The sequence below is a fragment of the Capra hircus genome, chromosome 10, assembly GCF_001704415.2.
Source record: "Capra hircus breed San Clemente chromosome 10, ASM170441v1, whole genome shotgun sequence".
In the NCBI taxonomy this organism is placed as follows: domain Eukaryota; kingdom Metazoa; phylum Chordata; class Mammalia; order Artiodactyla; family Bovidae; genus Capra; species Capra hircus.
The window spans coordinates 76,212,848-76,237,743 of record NC_030817.1 but is presented as its reverse complement, the minus strand read 5'-3'; the positions used below and the strand labels follow the sequence as shown (position 1 = coordinate 76,237,743).

The following is a 24,896-nucleotide window of genomic DNA, read 5'->3' as shown; positions in this document are numbered from 1 at the left end:
TGTATATCTGTAATTTAGGTCAAAGGGTGTGTATATTTAAAATTTTTGATAGATATTGGTAATCTGGTCTCTAAAAAGTTACAAGCTACTGTTTTCATTTAAATAACCTTCACTGTTACTACAAGTATGTTAGATGTGTGTGTTTATCTGTGTTGCACGCGTTCACAAATAGTTACGAAGCCTGTGGATTTGACTTTGGTACTTCTTAGATGGGGGGTACATCAAAATCATTCTACTTCTCTCTCTTGCTCCCTGAGATCTATTTAGGCTTAGTGACAGCCCCCCAGGTACTTCCCAAATTTTGGACATCTGCTGAGATCTAGGATGCCAAGTGGTGGGAGACCGGGTCTGCAGATGGTAAACAGTGGAAAAAGGCAAATGAGAAGATTTGCATGGGAAACAAGGCAGCCTTTGCTGCCTCTACCCTTCCTATAATATTACCCAACAAACTCTAGTTTGCAGAAAAACTGTGTTAAATGAGGAAAAGCTTTAATCTCCATTTGTCTCCCTCATTGCACAGAGGAGGCTATTCTGTGAAAGAACAGAATCCTGAGTAACCTGCAGCTAGCTGCAGGATATGTAGAGAAGCTATACTTTCTGTCTCCTAACATCAGAAGAAACATGTGCTTGCAGAAGTAAAGCCCCAAGAAGCCAGTGATAGATTTGTACAATCTTTATTACAGAAAATATGAGAAAAATCAAAAGAACAACATTGCCTGTTTCTTGCTTGAAGGTCACATCTTCTCTGGTTTATCATATCTTAATATCAACAGTCACCACAGCTGCAGGAAATTAAACTGAACCTTTAGAAGGTATCGCATACGGACCTGGTTGGGGTTATAGACGACAAATTCATTGTAGTTGAGGGTGTAACCCTCCGGATTCAGAATTCCTGTGTCACTTGCTGGTCCTAATGGCACTGTACTCCCATTCCTGCCAAATGGAAGACAGTGTGTCAACATCTGCCTCTGGTTCAAAGGCTGGAATAGAGAAAGTGGAGTCTTATCTGGCCAAAAGGAGTTTTCTGCTCTCCAGCCTCCGAGTACTTACAAGGTGATGGCGCACGCAGGACTGGGAGCCATCTTGCCCAGCCCCTTGGTGCTGTGTTTGCCTTGCAGTAATCCTTCTGCCTCTGGATTGGCCCCGAGTAGCTCATTACACTGACCCAGAGCTACCTGCAAAGCGAAACATCTTTAAGTGACCACATCCTCTAAAGCCAAACAGAAACCCCATCAGTACTTTCTTCTCCTATTCCAGCAGAAGCACCGAACGCAATGCAAACTGTGTTTGGCTTCCCTCTCAAGTTCTCCCAGGTGAACCTCTTGGTTCTGTGGCCAGTCCTTTCTCTGGAAAAATAGGAACTAATAATTAACTAGAGATCATAGATGTGTTCCTGCCTTACCTCTGATAAGAGCAGCAGCCCAGTATCCTTTAGGCGAGTGGCAAAGCAGTAATTGGCACTCTTGGAAGACATGTCTGCAAAGTAGATTCCTTTTCCGAACTGAAATATATAAATAAACAACAAGGTCAACTGCCGAACCCAGTGTGTTACAAGAAAGGCTCATGGCACTACTCTGCGTTCTAGTATCTTAAACACAATAAAGACCCTTTTCCATTTCCTCTCCCAATTCTGTTCCAAGAGGAGGCAGAAGCATCGATAAATCTCTGTTTTCTGGGGGGAAGGTGAGATACCTTTAGGAATTTAAGAAAGGAGGGTCACAGTAAATGCCAGGGTTGTGAGTGAGCTGGTTTAATTCTCAGGAATGTCACCACTTAATCCTAATCTAGAAAAAAAAAAGGGTTCCAATTTCTACTCACCATGTAACCTGTGATGGGAGCCTCAGGTGGGGCGATTCGAAGCCCATGGCTTAGGATTCCTACCCAGTTACTCAGCCTGGAGCCATGCCAGAGTAGCATCCTAAGGAAAAGCCAGTATTACTGTACTCTCTCTTGCTCTCCTACAGACACAGGCCATAAGCATCAAAAAGCCAACAGCTGTCTGGGTTATCTTTTTTTATGAGTTCCCTAACTGCACTTCAGGCAAGGGACTGTTTTCCCAAACCGAAAGTTAAATGGAGACCTGTTATGAAGGTCCTTTCTAAAGGCTTCTTTTTCACCCTCCTTCTCAACTTCAAAGACATCCAGCAAGGTCATGGTATAGTCACTGTGTGTGGGAGCATGGGTAGACTGTAGGTACTGGGAAATCACCTGTGAAAAAGAATGAAAGATAAAGTTGACGTGGACTCTGTAAGAGACCAGGCTGAACTGAAGAACCTTGGGCTTCTTGTATAAATTGGCCTAAGTGATCTCACAAGGGCAGCCAGAAAGAGTCTTACCTTCCCAATTCTTAGTAAATAGAAATTCTGCCCTAAAGTTTTCTCTTAACCAGATGCAGTCAGAGAACAGTGGCATGGGGAGGGTGGATCTTAATGGTAAAAATAAACGATTATTTTTCTTACTTTGAACTCATAACTCTCATGGTCTAAAGGGTGCAAGGCACACTTCAGTTTTCTATAGTGTTGGTCCAATGGGTGTTCTGGGCTTTGCAGTTCTGTCTTCACCAGCTTAATTGCAATTTCAATGTCTCCCAAAGCCTGACAAGATGAGACAGAGAATCAATGTGGGAGAAACCTGGGACAAGGGATTTAATACTTCCCAATCCACATGTATCTCACCTCCAGTAGTTGTACTTTATCTGACAGTTCTTTCTCTGTCCGGATTAATGGAGGGGTACGGAGTCTAAGGGCAGAGATATAGCCAATAATTAATACTCTGAGGTGTGGCCAAAAGGCATATGATAAAAACACAGATTAATATAGGTCCTTTAGAAAACAGGAATAAGAACAGCAGTTTTCCATTTGAAAGAGATCTGTATGAGATTTTTAGCTTTCAAATACATGAAGAGATATTATGTATATACTCTGAGTAGGATAAAACAAACTACATAGACTTTGACCTGTGACATGTACCAACATCAATAAGGAACAATTTGGATGAAGCCCTACCTAGAAATACACAGGTAGAAATGTACCTGTTGACCACTCAGGGTTATCTCTAGGTCACAGGCCTCTATAAAGCAACAGAGGAATAAAAATAAAGGAAGCAACAGAATGCAGAATCAACGAAGATAACATATATTTTATAAACCTAATATCATTTGAGTTCACATAAATGTTGGTGTGTTAGTCACCTTACAGAACTGGGTGATATGCCTGAAGGTGTTTGACATGCTGGTTGGATGGCATGTCAAACCACTCTCCCTAGAGTTGGTAACTCGCTTGGTCAGAGAATATGGCTGTAGATCAAGGCAGGAGACTGCATTCCATACTTGTAAATTGATTAAATAGGTTGTTTATAAATTATGTTGGCTCTGTATCTATTCAAGATGATCATTTCCTTGGAAATGACAAATTAAAAAGATGATAGTTCCTGCTGAGTGACGTAGGGGATATTGTTGGGCAGAATATCACAGTGAAGTAACAGCACAGAGCATACCCAAAGTCATGTGGGATTCGGGTGTAGAATTCATTGCATGCTTCGATGAGAGCTCGTCCATGCCGGCCAGCCCGAATACACTCCTCAATCTTCTTAAGAGACTGGTAACCTGCCTTGATTTGTGCCACTGTCAGCTTCCCTGCAGACCCAGAGAGAGATCAGACTCCACAACTACAGGTACATCCTGGAAACTGCATTTGTGACCCTGCCCAACAAAGACTCTCACCTTTCAACTTTCAAAATTGCTCTCCCTCCCCGCCATACAACTTCTCACCCCAATTCTCTCTTCCTTTACTCAGTAATATCAGCAAGCTTTAAATCATGATGGTGATAAAATATCCTGTTAAATGAACTAGGAATATGAAGTGAGCATGTAGGATAGAATCTGAAGCCCTACCAAGTGGAGCTTTCTTGGTATCATATTTCATTTCTACCATCATCTCTTCCATGGCCTGGACATTACAGATCAACTTTATCAGCTCCTGTACACGAAGATCTAGCTGTGACTCTAGTTTCAAGGGGGATTTAAGAGATTCCTCTTTCTTTGTTTCCTCTTCATTCTGTAGCTCAAAAGAAAAAAAAAAGGAAAAAATCATAGACTCTGAAAAGATTTATTATATGTTCCTTGCAAAGACTGGCTATACAATATCCCTGGCAAAAGAACACCAGCTTTTACTTGGTGCACTGGGATGACCCAGAGAGATGATATGGGGAGGGTGGTGGGAGGGGGGTTCAGGATTGGGAACTCCTGTACACCCGTGGTGGATTCATGTCAATGTATGGCAAAACCAATATAGTATTGTAAAGTAAAAAAAAAAAAAAAAAAAAAAATACATATATATAAAAGCTAATGATTAGCTAAAAAAAAAAAAGAAAGTAGGCCCATCCCTTATAAACCTAGTTAGAGTACTCAGTGTGATTTCCACCTTCTAGTCTTACTTCTGCTTCCCGTAGTCAAACACTCAGAATACGTCTACAAGGTCCTCCTAATATGATGACATTAAGCTTGTAAAGACAGCTCAGTTGAGTTCAGTTCAGTCGCTCCGTCGTGACTGACTCTTTGCAACCCCATGAATTGCAGCACGCAAGGCCTCCCTGTCCATCACCAACTCCAGGAGTTCACTCAGATTCACAGCCATCTAATCCTCTGTCGTCCCCTTCTCCTCCTGCCCTCAATCCCTCCCAGCATCAGAGTCTTTTCCAATGAGTCAACTCTTCCCATGAGGTGGCTGAAGTACTGGAGTTTCAGCTTTAGCATCATTCCTTCCAAAGAATACCCAGGGCTGATCTCCTTCAGAATGGACTGGTTGGATCTCCTTGCAGTCCAAGGGACTCTCAAGAGTCTTCTCCAACACCACAGTTCAAAAGCATCAATTCTACAGCGCTCAGCCTTCTTCATAGTCCAACTCTCACATCCATACATGACCACAGGAAAAACCACAGCCTTGACTAGATGGACCTTAGTCGGCAAAGTAATGTCTCTGCTTTTGAATATGCTATCTAGGTTGGTCATAACTTTTCTTCCAAGGAGTAAGCGTCTTTTAATTTCATGGCTGCAGTCACTATCTGCGGTGATTTTGGAGCCCCCAAAAATAAAGTCTGACACTGTTTCCACTGTTTCCCCATTTATTTCCCATGAAGTGATGGGACCAGATGCCAGGATCTTCGTTTTCTGAATGTTGAGCTTTAAGCCAACTTTTTCACTCTCCTCTTTCACTTTCATCAAGAGGCTTTTCAATTTCTCTTCACTTCTCAAATCTCACCTTAAAAAGATTGGTTTTTCCATTTTTCAAATTTGAAAAATTTGTGACAGTTTTCAGGAAAGATCCTTTTAGGAAAGCATTTTGGTTGTACCTCAGCATTCAAAATTAAGATAAACAAAAAACAAAACTTTTTTTTTTGTTTTAGGACCTAAGATTTTATAAGGACTTTAGTAAATAATACAGACTAGGACCTCATCCAAGCCACTCTACTAGACTTCACTCTGGTTAAGAGGAAAGGGTTTTCCCTAAACATACAGAGTTTACCTGTGTGCTGCTAGCATAGTCCATCTGTAGCATATCATATTTTCCAGGCATCTTCTCAAACTTCTCACGATCCTCCCAATTATTTTTTGTTTTGTCAAGGAATCTGTAGAATTTAAGTTGATGAGAAAATCTTACAAATACGGGTCTACTACTAGGGATGGGCTTTTTCCTAAGAATATCTCTAAAACTTTTTATTTCTTACACCATCAATATTCCATAAATCTGGATTCTAAATTAGGACCCTGAATCGACAGAAAAGCTCTAGAGAAAAAGGAAACAAAAAGTGGTAAAAAAGGCCGTTGAACTTTTCTCAAAGGCTCCAATCATCACTAAAGTCATTAAGATTTAAGACAGAAGATTACTATCCAATCCTTTTCTCTGAAAGAAACATTCCCAGGGACTCCAGAAAGTTTTTCATGAATCCCACGGACGGAGGAGCCTGGTAGGCTGCAGTCCATGGGGTCGAGAAGAGTCGGACACGACTGAGCGACTTCACTTTCACTTTTCACTTTGATGCATTGGAGAAGGAAATGGCAACCCACTCCAGTGTTCTTGCCTGGAGAATCCCAGGGACGGGGGAATCTGGTGGGCTTCTGTCTATGGGGTGGCACAGAGTCGGACAAGACTGAAGCGACTTAGCAGCAGCAGCATCAGCAGTAAAACAATTAAAAAAAATTATTTATTTGGCTGTGCTGGGTTGCTGCATGTGGGACCTTTAGTTATGGCATGCGAACTCTTAGTTGTGACATGTGGGATCTAGTTCCCTGACCAGGGATCAAACGAGGGCGCCCTGCACTGGGAGTATGGAGTCATAGCCACTGGACCCCCAAGGAAGGCCCATACGTTTTAAAATTGGAGCTGAATAGTCTCATCTCATTCTCTCCAAATTTCCTAAATTGTTGGTCATGTGCTGAATATGTTAGCTTCTGATTTTAATCAATTTCTGGTTCCAAGTGATTTAATCACTATCTAAGGATCAGTTTGGTGTTCCAGTGGAAAGATGTTACAGTGGAAAGACATTATCATTTAAGCCAACTCACACTTATTATGAAATTCCTAAAGACGATATATCCAAGAAGATGAAAGATACTATTTTGTACTCATTTCTTAGCACTCACTTCTTTTGAAAGATTTCCTTGGCCTTGCTGAGGTCCCCGGAACAAGCCACCAAGCTGTGCTGCCCTGTCTTCCCAACTGCAAAGTAAATGCCACATGTGAGGTGGTTCCCTGCCCCCTCAACCCAAGAAGAGTTCTCTGATAGTAACAAGCCAGATCTCTCAGGTCTCTCCACTTAGCATCTGACACACGGGCAAGAAGGAAAGAAGGAAAAGATGAAAGGGCTTAGGGAGCCGACCCCGTTGCCTCTGAGCAGCACTTGCAGCCCAGTCGCCGTAGAGTTCTCAGCCGTAACAGGCTGCTCTTAGTTTTTCCAGTGCTAATGAGGATGCCTGCCATGCCCCAGTTTCGAGCAGCACAATTTGATTCCTAAGCCTCTCTCAGGTTATAGAAACTCCACTACACCAACTGAAACCCAGAGAAACCTTCGACTACTCACTAAACTGCTTCTGGCTTTCTAAATAATAACTCACAAAATCCACAATAAAAGCAATTACCTCGGCCCCATCTCATCCAAACACTGAAGTTTCTCTGGGCATCATCTTCTAACAGCTGAATCAGGTAATACTTGTTGTTGTTGAACTGGAGATTGGTCTATGATATGAGAAATATGAACATAAAAGGACAGGTTTGCAAATGGAAGCCACATAAACCAATGACTCTTGGTCAAAGGTTACAGTAATTGCCATGAGGAAAGGACAGCAAGGGACAAGAAAATCAGGTTCAGTTAAGATTAAGGATATAATAAAAGAAGAAAAGGGTTTCTATATTATACTTTGAATTCCTAGGAATTAAAGGCTGGCTTTCTAAAACCTCTGCTGCTGTTGCTAAGTCGCTTCAGTCGTGTCCGACTCTGTGCCACCCCATAGACGGAAGCCCACCAGATTCCCCCGTCCCTGGGATTCTCCCGGCAAGAACACTGGAGTGGGTTGCCATTTCCTTCTCTAATGCATCAAAGTGAAAAGTGAAAGGGAAGTCACTCAGTTGTGTCCGACTCTTCTCGACCCCATGGACTGCAGCCTACCAGGCTCCTCCGTCCATGGAATTTTCCAGGCAAGAGTACTGGAGTAGGGTGCCATTGCCTTCTCCGGCCTAAAACCTCTACCCAACCTCAAATATCCTATATTGATTGGCTCCTCCTGTTTCTTCCTGCCTTACCTCCCTCCATAGATATTACAGAGGCCGTATGTGTTTTTCAGCTCCCAATGCACTTGCAGTCATTATTTTTCAAATGAAAACAATTTTGATGCCCCTAAGATCTGTAACCATCATGCTTGTTTGTTTAGACAACTTATTCTTTAACAGTACTATTTACAATTTTGGCTTGTCACCTGAAACAATTTGACCATGAGTTGAGAGTAGGACAATGTTAGGAGGGGAAAAAGGATAGGCAGAAACCACTGCCACCCCTACCCCATACCTAACATGACCAGGAGACATTCAGAGAAAATATGACCAGTATCTAAAAAGGTATCCTGTGAGTAACCTACTCCAGTGAAGAGAGGGAGCAGTCCATGATAGGGAACGGCAGCTTGTGCTATAAAGCCGAGTCCTGGTTACCCAGTCACTCTGCTTTGTTAAGCGTGTTACTTGTTCTGCCTGCTCACATTATAAATTCGCTGAATGGTAGAACAAAAAGGCCTTAAGACCTTTTCTATCTGCTTATGATATTTTAGGGAAAAAATGGTAACAGAGGAATTCAATATAGCTGTTAGAAGTATATATGATAGATCAATAAATTCAAATATGAAGACATATTCAGGAAATACCAAGCATGCATCTATCCAAAACAACAAAAATAAGCAAAGAGGAAAAGACAGAAAAGAAAAAAAATGGAGGTCAGCAGCATGATGGAGAAAAAAATGCTCCCTTCATCTCTCCCCTTCAGTCTATGAAAGTAAAAAATCCACAGCTCAGCAAAGGTGCCCATACACCAGAAAATTCCACACATCTGTACATCTAAAGGTGGGTGGACGGGAACAGAGGAAGTGGGACCAGGGGAGGAGTGGAGGCGCTGCCTGCAATCCCGTCCTCGCAGGGAACGCGGTGGCAGCAGGTGACGTGGTGCACATGACTCTGGCCTCTCGGCTCCAGTGGCAGCAATGATGGGAGCCACGGAGGGCCCATGACTGGCTCCTTCACATTCCCCCTCCCTGGCAGCTCCTGGCGGAAAGCAGCAATACCAGAGATCCCAGAGGCACTGGCGAGGCAACCTGGCTTCTCGCTCCCCTTCCTCCTGAGGTGGAGCCTATGACTTAGGAGATTCCAGATGCATGGAAGCTCCTACCACCCTGGTGCTCCAGGCGGTGATGCCAGTGACAGTAGCAGCAGCCAAGCACCAACAGCCTTGGAGGCACAACTGTGATAAGGCGGGCACCAGGTGATCCCTCTGACAGAGGGTGGAAAGTGCTCTCAAACACCACTAGGGGCAGATCAGACAAGAGAAACCAAAAACTTGTGCTAGGGCGCCACCTACTGGAAAACAAAGGAAAGCCCTCTAATTTCTAACCTATTGAATCCTTAAAAATTAAGATTAAAAAAAAAGCTTTACCTAAAGAACAAAGGTGTTCATTACTTCAAATGTGCTGGCAGAAGAACACCTCATCAAACACTAGGAATAATCCTAGTTACAGTGTACCGCGAAAATAAAATGACAATTTTCCAGAAATGAAACAACGTCACGGGATGTTGTGATCTAAATGATACAGAATACGAAATAGCTGTCATGAAGAAACTCAGTGAGCTACGAGAAAACTCAGAAAGGCAGTTTAGTGAGTTCAGGAATAACATTAATGACCAGAAGGAATGCTTTACTGAAGAGATGAAAACTCTGTAAAAAACCAAGCCGAAATTTTGGAGCTGAAGAACTCAATAAACAAGACAATGTGTTAGAAAGCATTGGAAACAGGGAAGACCATATAAAAGACAGAATAAGTGAGCCCAAATACAGAAATCTAGAAAAGACACAGGTAGATTAGGAAAGAGAATTAAGATGTAAAAAAAGGAGGAGGAAATTCTATAAGAACTATCTGACTCTTTTAGGAAGGGCGACATTAGGTAATGGTATTTCAGAAGAAGAGAGGGAGAAGGGAGCAAAGGGTTTATCTACAGAAATAATAGCTGAGAACTTCCCAAACCTAGAGAAGAAAACTGGTGCTACCACTCTATGAAGCTACCAGAACACCTAATTGCTTCAATACAAAAAGATCTTCCCCAGGACACATTATATTAAAACGGTCAAAAGTCAATGATAAAATAGGAATTTTAAAGACTGCCAGGGAAAAAAAAGGATGCTCACCTACAAAGAAGTCCCCATTAGGCTATATGCAGATTTCTCAAAGAAACTCTACAGGTCAAGAACGACTGGAATGACACTCAAAATACTGAAAGATAAAAGCTATCAGCCAAGAATACTCTATCCACCAAAGTCATCATTCAGAGATGAAGGAGGAAAAAAGCTTTCCCAGACAAAAGTTGAGAGAGTTCATCACCACTACACCTGCCTTACAAGAAATGTTGAAAGCAGCTCTTCTATCTGTAACAAAAGAGCAAAAGTACACAAATCTTTGAGTAAGGTGATATACAGAATCAGAAAACTGCAACCTTATCAGAATAGATTTTAAAAAGTTTATTATAGCATAAAGGTTAAAGGGGAAAAAACCCAGAAAAAACAACTACTTCAATTTGGTAAGAAACTCACAATATAATGATGTCTGGCAGAAACAAACAAAATTCTGTAAAGCAATTATCCTTCACTTAAAATATAAATAAATTAAAAAAAAGAAGAAACTCACAACATAAAAAGGAATAATTTGAGACAACAAAAGCATAGGAAGGGAAGAGGATGGAACCTGTACACGCAAATGAAGGCAAGATAGTGTCAGCAGAAAATGGACTAGTTATCCAAGAGATGCTTATACAAACCTCACAGCAACCACAAAACATACACCTAGAGCAGAGATACTAAACAGTAAAAAAAAAAAAGGAAACAGAAAAATGTCCCAGAAAACCACCAAACCAAACTGGAAAATAGAAACACAAGGAAAAAGAAAAAAAACAGCGATATCAAACAACCTGGAAACAAAAGATGAAATGGCAACAATAAGTCTTCATCTGTCAATAATCATCCTAAATGTAAATGGTTCACCAATCAAAAGACACAGAGTGGCTGGATGGATTAAAAAATAAGATCTAACTATATGCTGCCTCCAGGAGACTTACCTCAGCTCTGAAGAAAAACATAGGCTCAGAGTGAAGGGATGAAAGATGATACTCCAAGCAAATGGCAGCCAAAAGAAAGTGAGTGTAATCAACACTATCAGACAAAGCAAAAGCGAAAGGCGCTCTGTTGCATCCGACTCTTTGTGACCCCACAGACTGTATGTATACAGTCCATGGAATTCTCCAGGCCAGAATATTGGAGTGGGTAGCCTTTTCCTTCTTCAGGGGATCTTCCCAACTGAGGGACTGAGGCCAGGTCTTCCGCACTGCACGCAGATTCTTTACCAGCTAAGCCACAAAGGAAGCCCAAGAATACTGGAGTGGGTAGCTTATCCTTTCTCCAGTGGATCTTCCCGACCCAGGAATCAAACTGTGGTCTCCTGCATTGCAGGCGGATTCTTTACCAACTGAGCTATCAGGGAAGCCCTAAAAGGCCTATTTTATCTATCTGACAAAATAGATATAAGAAAAAAAGGTAACAGTGGGACTTTTCTGGTGGTCCAGCGGCTAAGACTCCAAGATCTCAATGCAGGAGGCTTGGGTTTGATCCCTTGTCAGCAAACTAGATCCGGCATGTCACAACTAAAGAGCCCATGTGCTGCAATGAAGATGGAAGCGCTGCAACTAAGACCTGCTGCAGCCAAATAAAGAAATTAAAAAAAAAAAAAGAAAAACAAAGATAACAAGAGACAAAGATGGACATTATATACTGATAAAAGGAACAATTCATTAAGAAGACATTTTTCAATATACGCACATGCAACTTTGGAGCACCAAAATATATAAAACAAATATTAACAGACCTAAAGGAAGAAACTGACAGCAACACAATAATAGTTGGGGACTTTTAACACCCAAATTACATCAATGGATAGATCATTCAGATAGAAAGTCAGCAAGGAAACAGCAGCCTTAAATGAAACGTTAGATTAGGTGTTTCATAGATTTGTACAGAACATCTCATCCAAGTGCAGCAGAATAAACATTCTTCTCAAGTGCATATGGAACTTTCTCAAAAAATATGTTGAGATACAAAACAAGTCTCAATACACTTAAGAAGACTGAAATTTTATCAAAAGTCTTTTCTGATAACATGGCATGAAACTTCTACAATGATGTAGAAATCAAGAAGAAAGCTGGCAAAATCACAAACATGTGGAAAGTGACAATGCGCTACTAAACAATATGCAACTGAATAACTATGAGGTCAACACAGAAATCAAAGGAGAAATTAAAAATACTAAAGATGAAAATACAACATGCCACAATCTATGGGATGCAGGGAAAGAATCACTAAGAGGGGAGTTTAAAGCAATACAGTCCTACCTCAAGAAACAAGGAAAATCTCAAATAAATAATCAGACCTCACACCTAAAGGAACCAGGAAAGAATAAATGCAGCCCAAAGTCAGTAAGAGGAAGGAAATAACAAAGATCAGAGTAGAAATAAATGAACTAGACTAAAAAGATAATAGTAAAGATCAATGAAACTAAGAGCTGGCTGTTTGAAAAGATAAATAAAATTGACAAACTTTTAGTTGGCCTCAGAAAAAAAGAGGTAAGACTTTGATAAAGGCAGAGACGAAAGAGGAGAAATAAGAATGGGTACCAAAGAAACACAAAGAATTATAAAAGAATATTATAATTATCTATATTCTAACAACTGGACAGCCTAGAAGAAATGGACAGATCTTAGAATCATACAATGTTCCAAGACCAAATCATGAAGAAATAGAAAATGTGAATAGACCAAACTCTAGTAAAGAGATTGAAGCAGTAATAAAAAACCTCCCCCAAACAAAAGTCCAGGGCAAGACAGCTTCCCAGGTGAATTCTATTAAGCGTTCAAAGAGGATTCAATACTTCTCCTCAAAGTCTTCCAAAAAATTGAAGAGGAGGGAATACTTCCTAACTCATTTTACAAGGCCCACATTATCCTGATACCACAACCAGACAAGGACAACACAAAAAAAGGAAATTAGAGGCCCATAACTCTGATGGGCATGGAGAACTGTATGATGATGGATGGGAACTAAAGTTTTGGTGGTGAGCATCCTGTAGTAGGTATTCCTACATAGTAGAAATCTAATGTTTTACATGCGAAACTTATAGAATGTAATAAATCAATGTTACCTCAATAAAAACAAATTTAAAAAAGAAAAAAATAAATTTAACTACATAAAAATTTAAAACTTCAATATGGGCAAAAAGTATACTATAAAGAAAATCAAAAGGAAAATGAAAAAGTTAGAAAATATATAAGCAATTTATAGGATAGATGAAGGACTATCCTCCACATTATATAAAGTTCCTCAAAGCCCATAAGAAAAAAGACCAACAACTTACCAGGAAATGTGCAAAATCATAGGAACAGTGGATTCATAGGTTCAATAAAGACATAAAAATCTGCTAAAGGATCTGCTTCTTATAGAGACTCCACTATTAGGCAGAGTGCACTAGAGTTGAGTATTTGGGATTATGGGGCTAATATAAGGGACTTCAGAATTAAAGATCTGGGCTTTGGGACACTGTCATCACTAATTATCAAGAAGAAATTCTCAGTTTCTTCCCTTACCTGATTTAGCATGACATCATAGACATCATTTCCTTCACAGTATACATGGGCCTAGAGAGAAAGAAAAAACTGACATTTGTACGTTCCCAACCCTGATGAGATCATAGGTGAGGTTCTAAATTTTGTATGCCCCAAACTATCACTCTCCCACATTACCAACATGCATCTTCCAGGGGAAAAAATGCAAAAGTATGTTCTTCTAAACATAACCTGTCAATCCTATAATGAAAACATGTTGCTTTTATGTAATTACAGAAACACAAATGAGTCTAACTCAGTAAAGGAAACCTGCTCCAGAGGAAGCCTTTCTTCTGTATTCTTACATACCAGTGCACAGTTTCTCATTAGAACACTGATAATGATACAATTTTCTAACCGGGAAAGAGGTATGGAAAGCTGATGACAACTCCTAAGTTAACCATGCTAGAAAATACCATGATTAGTACTCCCAAACCCCATGCTGTTCATCCCTTAGCCTTGGAGAAAATTTTGGAGAGGATTCCTAAAATAGATAATAGCAATGTTCCAGACAAGAATCCCAATAAGAACAATGGTTCTTTGAGAAATTAGTGGGAGTCTCTTACCTTCCCCACCTTGGCTGTGCACTCTGGGTCCACTGGAGCTTTGCCCTTTAACAGCAAGGTCTTCACAGACTCTGAGGGAAGACAGATAAGTACTACATCTACTCATATGGGAAACAAAAATAGCTGCCATGGTTAGATAGAAACCTGTCGATTCACTCTGCCCTTCCCACGCAAGCTTGATCTGCTCAAGTCTCAGTTTATTGTAATAAAATATGTGAAACTAAAGCTTTTGAGAAACTAGGTTAGTCTTATGGTATGCCCCAAAGATAGAAAGTTAATTATATCTTCAAGGAAAGAAAAAAAAAGAGTTGAAAGAACAAAATACTCTCCCACCCTCAGCCCTCCCAGGGACCCTCTTGCTGGTCCACTTTCTCCATGGTGTATGTCTGGGGCTGACCTTGCTTGTCTTCAGTCCTGTCATTATCTTCAGCCACAGGCTCCTTTTTCACCCTGTGACATTTTCGAATTTTCTTTGCAGGAGGAGGGTCTTCTGCAACTGTTTTGCCATTATTAACTCTTTCAGCTTCATTCAGAATAGGCAAGAAGAATGGGCAAAGAAGCAAAAGAATGAGTACACACTGAACGTGATGCTACTAGGCAAAAACATCTTTTTAAAATAGATTGAGATGGTTTTGTAAATTTACAAAGGAATAATAACTGCCATACCACTCAGAAAACAGTCTGAGTTCCTGAACTGCTATTCCAGCCAAACAAAAGGAAAGCAACTCACAGATCATGTGAGTTCATGGACTCAGGCATCAGTCTCAAACTGCTTCTTTGCTTACTTGTGTCCGGATACCCTCCAAATACCTATCCTCAAACTACTAAAGGTGGTATGAAAAGGTTAATAGAGTGCTCTGGAGTCTGTGCCCTGTCTCTTCTAACTGGAGAATCAGTGTAGAAGTTATTTCATCTCTTTGTACTTCAGTTGCCCTAACCGAAAAATCTAGACGAAGACAACACATTTAAGAACACAATACACACAGTATGATATGTCTGTCATAAGTCAATTTTAAGAGCTGCATTTTTGAAACTGGGATGCATTTTACAAGGGATGACTTGGAAGCTCCGAATCACGTTTTAACTGGAAGCGTTTTTCCTTGCTCAATGGTACATAAACTAATGGTGCACCTTGCACTTAATTTTTTAAACTGTTTTGTATTAGGTATGTAAAACCGTGGTGGCACTAAGTTGTAACAGGTCAACAGGCCGTCAGACACAATTCTGAAACCCTCAAAAGCTATGACAACCGAAATTTTCAAAGTTCGGCATCAAAACAAGCGCTGGTTCAGGGAGCGATGGAAATAGGAAGGGCTGTAGTAGAGGGCACAGTTCCTTTTCTGAATTCTCGCCCCCAGTATTCTGGCCCCCATAGTTCAACCCGAACCTCGCTTTCTGCCGCCGGCAGTCCCCCGCCGCCGAGCTGCCATGGAGCCCCAACGCTGACGTCATCAGTCCGCTCGCTGGAATCGCCAGCGCAGTCTAAAGGCGGGAACCGTAGTGCGTGTGCGTCCTAGCGTGGAACTACCAGGGGCGGGACGCACTAAAATATTTGCATGCCGCAATGTCTTGTGGGAAGTCACCGTAACCGAAAAGTGGCTTTAGGTATGAGCGCATTATAAATGCTGTTTGGACGCGTTGTTCGCCGTAGGGCGGAGGGAAGCTCATCAGTGGGGCTACGAGCTGAGTGCGCTTAGTCACTCTATCCGGTGTCCCTTGGGAAGGTCTGAGACTAGGGCCACGGGCGGCCCTAACAGGGCCCTCCCTGAGATTCGGGGAGGTGAGTTCCCAGAGAACGGGGCTCCGCGCGAGGGCAGACTGGGCAGGAGATGCTATGGACCCCGCCCTTGCGGAGGGGCCTGGCGGATGCCTCCTTAGCCGGAGCTTGGAACAGACTCACGGCCAGCGAAGTGAGTTCAATGGCTGAGGTGAGGTACCCCACCCCACCCCGCGTGGGGGCCTCATAACCCAATTCAGACTACTCTCCCGCCCGTCCTTTTTTAATGAAATGAGAACGGTAATGAACTAAGGAGGCCAAGTGAATTTTAGAACGGGTGGGTGCCACCGTGGGGGATGGGTGGATTCTGCGTTTTTAACAACAACTAAATATTGGTGACTTTCATACAGATTTTTATCCCCCTTTTTGTAATCCACATATTTATTGGACACCGTGGCGAGTTTTGGGGATATGGTAGTTCAGCCAAAATAGACATGTTTCATGTTTTGGGGACAGACATTAATCAAGTAATTACACAAGCAAAAGCAGCAACAGTGCTATAAGAAGTATACAGTATTTACGGAAGTTGTGTAAGCTGTTAGTCGCTCAGTCCTGTCTGACTCTTTGCTATCCCACGGACTGTAGCCCTCCAGGCTCCTCTGTCCATGGGATTTTTCCAGGCAAGAATACTGGCTGCTGCTGCTAAGTCGCTTCAGTCGTGTCCGACTCTGTGCGACCCCATAGACGGCGGCAGCCCACCAGGCTCCCCCGTCCTTGGGATTCTCCAGGCAAGAACACTGGAGTGGGGTGCCATTTCCTTCTCCAATACATGAAAGTGAAAAGTGAAAGTGAAGTCGCTCAGTCGTGTTCGACTCTTCGCGACCCCATGGACTGCACCCTACCAAGCTCCTCCGTCCATGGGATTTTCCAGGCAAGAGTACTGGAGTGGGGTGCCATCGCCTTCTCTGAAGAATACTGGACTGGGTTGCAATTCCCTTCTCCAAGGAATCTTCCGCACCCAGCGGTTGAACCCATTGGAAAGTAGTACTTCAGGACTTTATATTGTCACCTTGCTTTATTTAACTTATATGCAGAGTACATCATAGGAAATGTCGGGCTGGATGATTCACAACCTGGAATCAAGATTGCTGGGAGAAATACCAACAACCTCAGATATGCAGAAGATACCACTCTAATGGCAGAAAGCCAAGAGGAGCCTGGTAGGCTACAGTCCATGGCGGGGCGGGGGCGGGGGCGGGTGCCGTGTGGGGTCGCAAAAGAGACACTAGTTAGCGACCAAACAACATCAACAATGCTATGAGCTTTACACATATTTAATTCTCACAACAACCCTGTTGTTAGGTAGGTATTATTGGCTGTATTTTACAGTTGAGAAAATTGAGCTCTAGAAAAATAAGAGTAATTTATTCAAAGTCGCAGTGTATTGGTTTGCTAGGGCTACCATCACTAAAAACTACAGACTGGATTCCTCAAACAAGAAAAATTTATTTCCTCAAAATTTTGAAGGCTAGAAGCCCAAGATAAAGATGATGGCAGCATTGGTTTCCCTAAGGCCTTTCTTCTTGGATTGCAGGTGACTGTCTTTTTCCGGTATCTTTCTTACTAAGCTTGTTAACTTGAATATTTCCCTGATGGTAAGTTCTAACTTGAGTAGATCTAGAATACTAACCCAAAAGAATGAAAATTGCAGTAGTCCATCTAAACTAGAATGTGTGTAAATACCTTGAATTAGTCTGTGCTAAGTATATTAACTCAAAAGGAAGCTTGGTTTAAAAAGTTTAAGAACAGTGCAAGTAGCATCTTTGGTCCTTAAAGAGACAGGTACCTGAAGGGTGTGGGGGTGGGGCAGGTTGCATCTTTCCAGCCTTTTAAGGTAAAGGAGGGAGGGAATCATCATTAGCCAATCAGGCCCTGAGGTCACTTCTCAAAGTCACTTCCCGTCTCTCCACTTTCTCTCTTTTCATTTTGGTGGTGGGCTGGTGAGTGTGCATTTGATCTTGATTCCTAATTGTTTTGAATTTCTCGTCAGTTTCAGCCACTGTATCCTTGTGACAGCCTTAATTTCCAGCTAGCCTTGGAGTGTTTGTGAGCTACTAAGAGATTAATTTCGGCTGTGTGGAAATTGGAGGAAGGCAGTGAAATGATCTGCCTGACTTGTTTCCACGTGGGCCTCTGCAGGACCCGGTCTGCCTTCCTTTTCTGAGACAGGGTGACCTGGGAACAATAGACTCTGCTTCATGTGCATAGTGTTTCTGCAAAATACCTGGATTCATTTTGCTTGGAAGAAAAGGTACTGTTATTTTCTCAATGCTGTTTTGACTTCTGTCTTTTAGTGAGAGGGTAGATCTTGGAAGAGAAGTTTAGACCAGTCAGCTTTAATTCTCCTGGGTCTGCAGGGCTCAGGTTTTTACTGGGCGTGTGGGAGCTGCATTGGATGTTGTTTTTGCCCTGGTCTGCTTCCCTGGTGGCTCAGAGTTTAAAGCGTCTGCCTCCAATGCGGGAGACCTGGGTTCGATCCCTGGGTCGGGAAGATCTCCTGGAGAAGGAAATGGCAATCCACTCCACTATTCTTGCCTGGAGAATCCCATGGACGGAGGAGCCTGGTAGGCTACAGTCCACAGGGTTGCAAAGAGTCAGACACGACTGAGCGACTTCATTTCACTTCACTTCACTTTGCTCAGAGCAGTTCATCTTTCTTGTTGGGAAAGACACTACAAACTCTGAAGTCACATGGTTTTAACAAGCTTCAGGAGGAGCTCCCAATTTTAATGTCAGCACTGTGGTGATGGTACCCTCAAAAGCTTAGGATGTACTGAAAAAGATGAGGGCCTGAGCTTAGTGCAAGCCTAAATGAAATTCCATCACCACAGTTTACTCCTCCAGTGATCTTAGGTGAGTCAGTGAACCATTCTGAGGCTTAGCTTTTGAAGATCAAAGTATATGAAGTCCAAGCACTAGTGGATGTATAATAAATGTTACATACCTTCTAGAAATAAGCAATAAATATATTTTGTGTATTATTTTTCTCCTAAAAAGTTTTGCCCAGTGACCTTGTGTATTATACATTAATATATGAGTTATCTTTACAGGTAGAGGGTGTTGAGCAAGTAAACTTGTATTTTACATTGTTAGGAAAAATGGAAATGTACTGGGGACTGTAAACATGCAAAATAAAAGAGGAAGACTGAATTCCTCCAAAGCTATTTATTTTAAAAAGTCTTAAAAGTCCCAGATCATGTCTTGTGAAACAACTAGTTTTTCAGTTAGAGGTTTTGTTGAGTGGGAGAAAAATTAGTTTTCTATGGAGATATGCTTTATCTTATTTTATATCTATTTTACATAATTTAATCTTAACAGAGTTAAGGAAAGGAAAGGAAATCTGAGGCTTAGAGAAGCTGCATAACTTGCCCCAGGTCACAACAATGGAGCTAGGAGTCAAATCTAGCTCTGTCCAACTTCATTATCTTAACCATTAAGCTAAGTTGCCTGCCACTTATTTAAACCTTGCTTGGATCATAATAAACAATGGAAAATTCTGAAAGAGATGGGAATACCAGACCACCTGACCTGCCTCTTGAGAAACCTATATGCAGGTCAGGAAGCAACAGTTAGGACTGGACATGGAACAACAGACTGGTTCCAAATAGGAAAAGGAGTACGTCAAGGCTGTATATTGTCACCCTGCTTATTTAACTTATAGGCAGAGTACATCATGAGAAAGGCTGGGCTGGCAGAAGCACAAGCTAGAATCAAGATTGCCGGGAGAAATATCAATAACCTCAGATATGCAGATGACACCACCCTTATGGCAGAAAGTGAAGAGGAACTAAAAATCCTCTTGATGAAAGTGAAAGAGGAGAGTGAAAAAGTTGGCTTAAAGCTCAACATTCAGGAAACAAAGATCATGGCATCTGGTCCCATCACTTCATGGGAAATAGATGGGGAAACAGTGGAAACAGTGTCAGACTTTATTTTTTTGGGCTCCAAAATCACTGCAGATGGTGATTGCAGCCATTAAATTAAAAAACGCTTACTCCTTGAAAGGAAAGTATGACCAACCTAGATAGCATATTCAAAAGCAGAGATATTACTTTGCCAACAAAGTTCTGTCTAGTCAAGGATATGGTTTTTCCAGTAGGCATGTATGGATGTGAGAGTTGGACTGTGAAGAAAGCTGAGCGTCAGAGAATTGATGCTTTTGAACTGTGGTGTTGGAGAAGACTTTCTGAGAGTCCCTTGGATTGCAAGGAGATCCAACCAGTCCATCCTAAAGGAGATCAGTCCTTGGTGTTCTTTGAAAGGAATGATGCTAAAGCTGAAACTCCAGTACTTTGGCCACCGCATGCTAAGAGTTGACTCATTGGAAAAGACTCTGATGCTGGGAGGGATTGAGGGAAGGAGGAGAAGGGGACGACAGAGGATGAGATGGCTGGGTGGTATCACCGACTCAATGGACATGAGTCTGAGTGAACTCCGGGAGTTGGTGATGGACAGGGAGGCCTGGCGTGCTGCAATTCATGGGGTCGCAAAGAGTCGGACATGACTGAGCAACTGAACTGAACTGAACTGTATACCTATAAAATGGAAAAGATAACATAGTACTTGCGAAATGATTTACTCTAAGGACAGTGCTTTATAAATTTTAAGGCAGAGTTATTATGAAATAGATAAAATATGAAGTTATTCCTTACTGCTGTTTTGACCCAAAGCCCTCAGGTACTGTATTTTTTAATTTCATTTTTATTTTGCTCCACCAGCGATAGAACTAGGATTGGGTGAAATAGTATTCTCTTGGGATGAACTGCATGATTATTCACTGTTTCTGATCTTCCTACTTTTATTTCATATATGCTCTGAGTGGATTCCTCTTGGAGTTCAGTTCAGTCACTCAGTTGTGTCCCACTCTCTGTGATCCCCTGGATTGCAGCATGCCAGGTTTCCCTGTCCATCACCAACTCCCAGAGCTTGCTCAAACTCTTGGCCATCGAATTGGAGATGCCATCCAACCATCTCATCCTCTGTTGTCCCTTTCTCCTGCCTTCAGTCTTGCCCAGCATTGGAGATGCCATCCAACCATCTCATCCTCTGTTGTCCCCTTCTCCTGCCTCCGATCTTGCCCAGCATCAGTGTCTTTTCTAATGAGTCAGTTCTTCGCATCAGGTGGCCAAAGTATTGGAGCTTCAGCTTCAGTATCAGCCCTTCCAATGAATATTCAGGACTGATTTCCTTTAGGACAGACTGGTTGGATCTCCATGAAGTCCAAGGGACTCTCAAGAGTCTCCTCCAATACCACAGTTCAAAAGCATCACTTCTTTGGCGCTCAGCTTTCTTTATAGTCAAACTACCACATCCATACATGACACTGGAAAAACCATAGCTTTAACTAGACGGACCTTTGTTGGCAAAGTAATGTCTCTGCTTTTTAATATGTTGTCTAGGTTGATCATAGCTTTTCTTCCAAGGATCAAGCATCTTTTAATTTCATGGCTGCAGTAACCATCTGCATTGATTTTGGAGTCCCAAAAAATAAAGTCTCTGTTTCCATTGTTTCTCCATCTATTTGCCATGAAGTGATGGGACCAGATGCCATGATCTTAGTTTTCTGAATGTTGAGTTTAAGCCAACTTTTTCACTCTCTTCTTTCACTTTCATCAAGAGGCCCTTTAGTTCTTCCTCACTTTCTGTCATCTGCGTATCTGAGGCTATAGATATTTCTCCTGAGAATCTTGATTCCAGCTTGTGTGTCACCCAGCCTGGCATTTCACATGAGGTACTCTGCATTTAAGTTAAATAAGCAGGGTTACAATATACAGCCTTGATGTACTCCTTTTCCTATTTGGAACCAGTCTGTTGTTCCATGTCCAGTTCTAACTGTAGCTTCTTGACCTGCATACAGATTTGTCAGGAGGCAGATCAGGTGGTCTGGTATTCTAATCTTTTTAAGAATTTTCCAGTTTGTTGTGATCCACACAGTCAAAGGCTTTGGCATAGTCAATAAAGCAGAAGTAGATATTTTTCTGTAACTCTCTTGCTAATTTGATGATCCAACAGATGTTGGCAATTTGATCTCTGGTTCCTCTGCCTTTTCTAAAACCAGCTTGAACATCTGGAAGCTCACAGTTCACGTACTTTTGAAGCCTGGCTTGGAGAATTTTGAGCATTACTTTGCTAGTGTGTGAGATGAGTGCAATTGTACAATAGTTTGGGCATTCTTTGGTATTGCCTTTCTTAGGGATTGGAATGAAAACTGACCTTTTCCAGTCCTGTGGCCACTGCTGAGTTTTCCGAATTTGCTGGCATATGGAGTGCAGCACTTTAACAGCATCACCTTTTAGGTTTTGAAATAGCTCAAAGGCAAAGGAGAAAAGGAAAGATAGATGTATCTGAATGCAGAGTTCCAAAGAATAGCAAGAAGAGATAAGAAAGCCTTCCTCAGTGATGGATGCAAATAAATAGAGGAAAACAATAGAATGGGAAAGATTAGAGGTCTCTTCGAGAAAATTAGAGATTCCTCCCGCCCTGAGAGTTTAAAACAATCGGAATTTTTAGCTAAAATAACTGACACTAAGTGGGAAATAAAACTTGAGGGTCTGTTCAGCCTTAGAGAGCTGTCGCTAAAAGATGACTCTGCCAAGCAATTAGTTTAGCATTTACTTCATATACAAAGTTTTGTATTGTTTTCCTTTTGCTTCAGGTTGAAGATGGAATCTACTGAGGAAGGAAAGCCTAGGTCTTCAGCACCACATGTGCCAGCCCAGAAGCGGCAGTGTGAAAACCTCGATAACATCTGCAGACCCCTAAAAATGAAGAAGACTTTGATTTGGACATTCTTAGTAGGAATGGTTAAAGGCTAATGGGACCATAGAGGCAAGTACTTGAACTTTGACTAAGATATGACGCCTTAAAATGTTCTGTTTTACATGTGTAAGTGTCTTTTCTATCCAAAAGAGACAGGAGGTTCCTTGAGTTATCATTGTATCCCGTAGTGTGGGGTACACAGTAGGCACTGAGTAAATTGGAATGGGACTGAGCAAAACTGAGTGATAGTATGATCTTAAAATGGAAGCCTCAGCTCATCAGCATGATCAATTTGTGTTTTGTATCCAGCCTCATGAATCATCTGTTCACATGTAAAATGTAGCTTTTGTCCTTTGAAGAACTTATTTCCATAGGAAGCAAAATGAGTGGGTCATTGATTGCCTATGGGATATTTACAAAATATTTACTTTAGCTCCCTAAGCAACTCAGTAAATGTACAGTGGTCTTCATGTGGTGGAATGACACTTTATGAAGCATAACTAAAATCCTGCATGGAGCATCACACATTGGGAAAGGCATCATGTGCTATACCAGGCAGGCTTTGTGCTATGTGCCGTGGAAACAAAGACCAGGCCCTTTGCAATCTGGGTTTTGTTTTTGTGAGATAAGCCAAATAGGCAAGGTATACCTTTAAATCTATAATTATTTTCCCATAAGAAGTACTTGGATGCGGACTTTTGAGGTGGACAATGTTAAAACTCTTACAATAAGAAATGGTGAAATTTTGCAGTGTCTGAATGTTCTTCCTATGTTCCCTTAGTTAATCTCACATGTTGCTGATATCCAAAACATTAGGAATAATTAAAGCACTATTCAAGTATAGGACAAGAACAAGTAAAATAACACTTTGATTATATCTCTGAGTTACTTAAAAATTTGTGGTTTATATCAAGCCTTATGAATCATCTGTTCACATATAAAATGTACCTTTTGTGTTTTGAAGAAGTTATGGCCTTTGGAAACAAAATGAGTGGGTCTGTTTCTTTCTGGCCTACTGAGCCAGTATGCCATTCTTTTTTTCCCCCCAGTATGCCATTCTTAATACGTTTTAAAGCAAAATGTCGTTTGCAGTTGTGCTTCTTAGTTCACGTAGTAAGGGGCATAGTGAAGTGAAAATATGGAATTTTGACAGAATTGGGCTCATATCCCGGGTCTTAATAGCTAAGTGGACTTAGGAAACTTATTTAACTTCTCTGAGCCACAAAATTTCCTTATAAATATGGGAGAAAACTTCTGTTGTAAAGTTTGAAATGATTTCAGTAGTTCTTGACAGATTATAGGTAGGACTTTAAGAATGATAACTACTGCTTCCTTTTTTGTCAGCTTACTTTTAGTCATACCCACTGTTAAAGGCACTGCTCTTCAACAGAACTTGAATGTTGAATATTTGTACTGTCCAGTTCGATAGCCAGCCATATGAGGTTATTGAGCAATTAAAATGTAACTGAGGAATTTAACTTTTAGTTTAGTTTAATTTAAGTTTAGACTGTAATAGGTGTTAACTATTGGACAATGCAGTTATTCTTTTAGAGGCATAATTCATGTGTTATGTTATATTAGTTTCAGGTGTACAACATAATGATTCAGTATTTGTATATATTGATATTAGGACATGATTACTGCAATACATCTAAAGATCCATCATCACATCTAGTTAAAAATTTTTTTCTTCTTGTGATGAGAACTTTCAAGATTACTCTCTTAGCAACCTTCAGATACATAGCAAATACTCTTCTAAGTGCAGTTTTGAGACTCATTCAAGACCTATTTTTTCTTCATGAAGGCTTCCTTGACCAATGATTCTTCTAAATATAACTTACCATGGACATTAATATTCTCATGTGTTGTCTTTCTAGCTAGGTTGTATTTGAGATTATGGAGTTTTAAATTTCCCCATTGCTTCATGAAAAGGAATGTGAAAAAAATATAATTGTAATATTGTAGTTAATGATTTTATATGATCATTAAATATAATAGAAAGAAATTTTACTTAGTAATTAAGTGAAGAGTAGGGAATAATATAAAGATTGCTTTCCGGATGAGCTTTGTGTCTAGTCTGTTTCAACTAAAAATTCAGATTACACTCAACCTCTGGAAGAACAAATTGAAGCTTCTTTCTTATACTGCCATCTCTTGGCCAACTTGTGCTCCAAATGATGCTAATTCAATTTTGCTACATCAAGGGAAGGTATTCTTTAGTTTATTGTGATAAATACTTTAACAGAAGTAGAGGTTAAATATAACTGACACTGGCTCAAATGAAGTTGAAACATACTTTGAAAAAAAAAAAACTATTTTAGATCTGACACTTAACCAGTTCTT

General features: G+C 41.0%; 1 protein-coding gene across 1 annotated transcript; it reads right to left on the bottom strand.

Annotated features, from left to right (window-relative positions):
* PARP2 (poly(ADP-ribose) polymerase 2) lies at positions 659-15,522 on the bottom strand. Its single transcript, XM_018054510.1, has 16 exons — positions 15,405-15,522; positions 14,415-14,540; positions 14,018-14,088; positions 13,434-13,484; positions 7,136-7,232; positions 6,641-6,716; positions 5,523-5,625; positions 3,893-4,055; positions 3,496-3,634; positions 2,676-2,739; positions 2,460-2,594; positions 2,081-2,208; positions 1,819-1,918; positions 1,403-1,501; positions 1,051-1,175; positions 659-933 (listed from the first exon to the last, which is right to left on the bottom strand). Exons 1-16 carry the CDS (start codon positions 15,445-15,447, stop codon positions 774-776), a joined length of 1,680 nt encoding a protein of 559 aa, XP_017909999.1. The 5' UTR covers positions 15,448-15,522; the 3' UTR covers positions 659-773.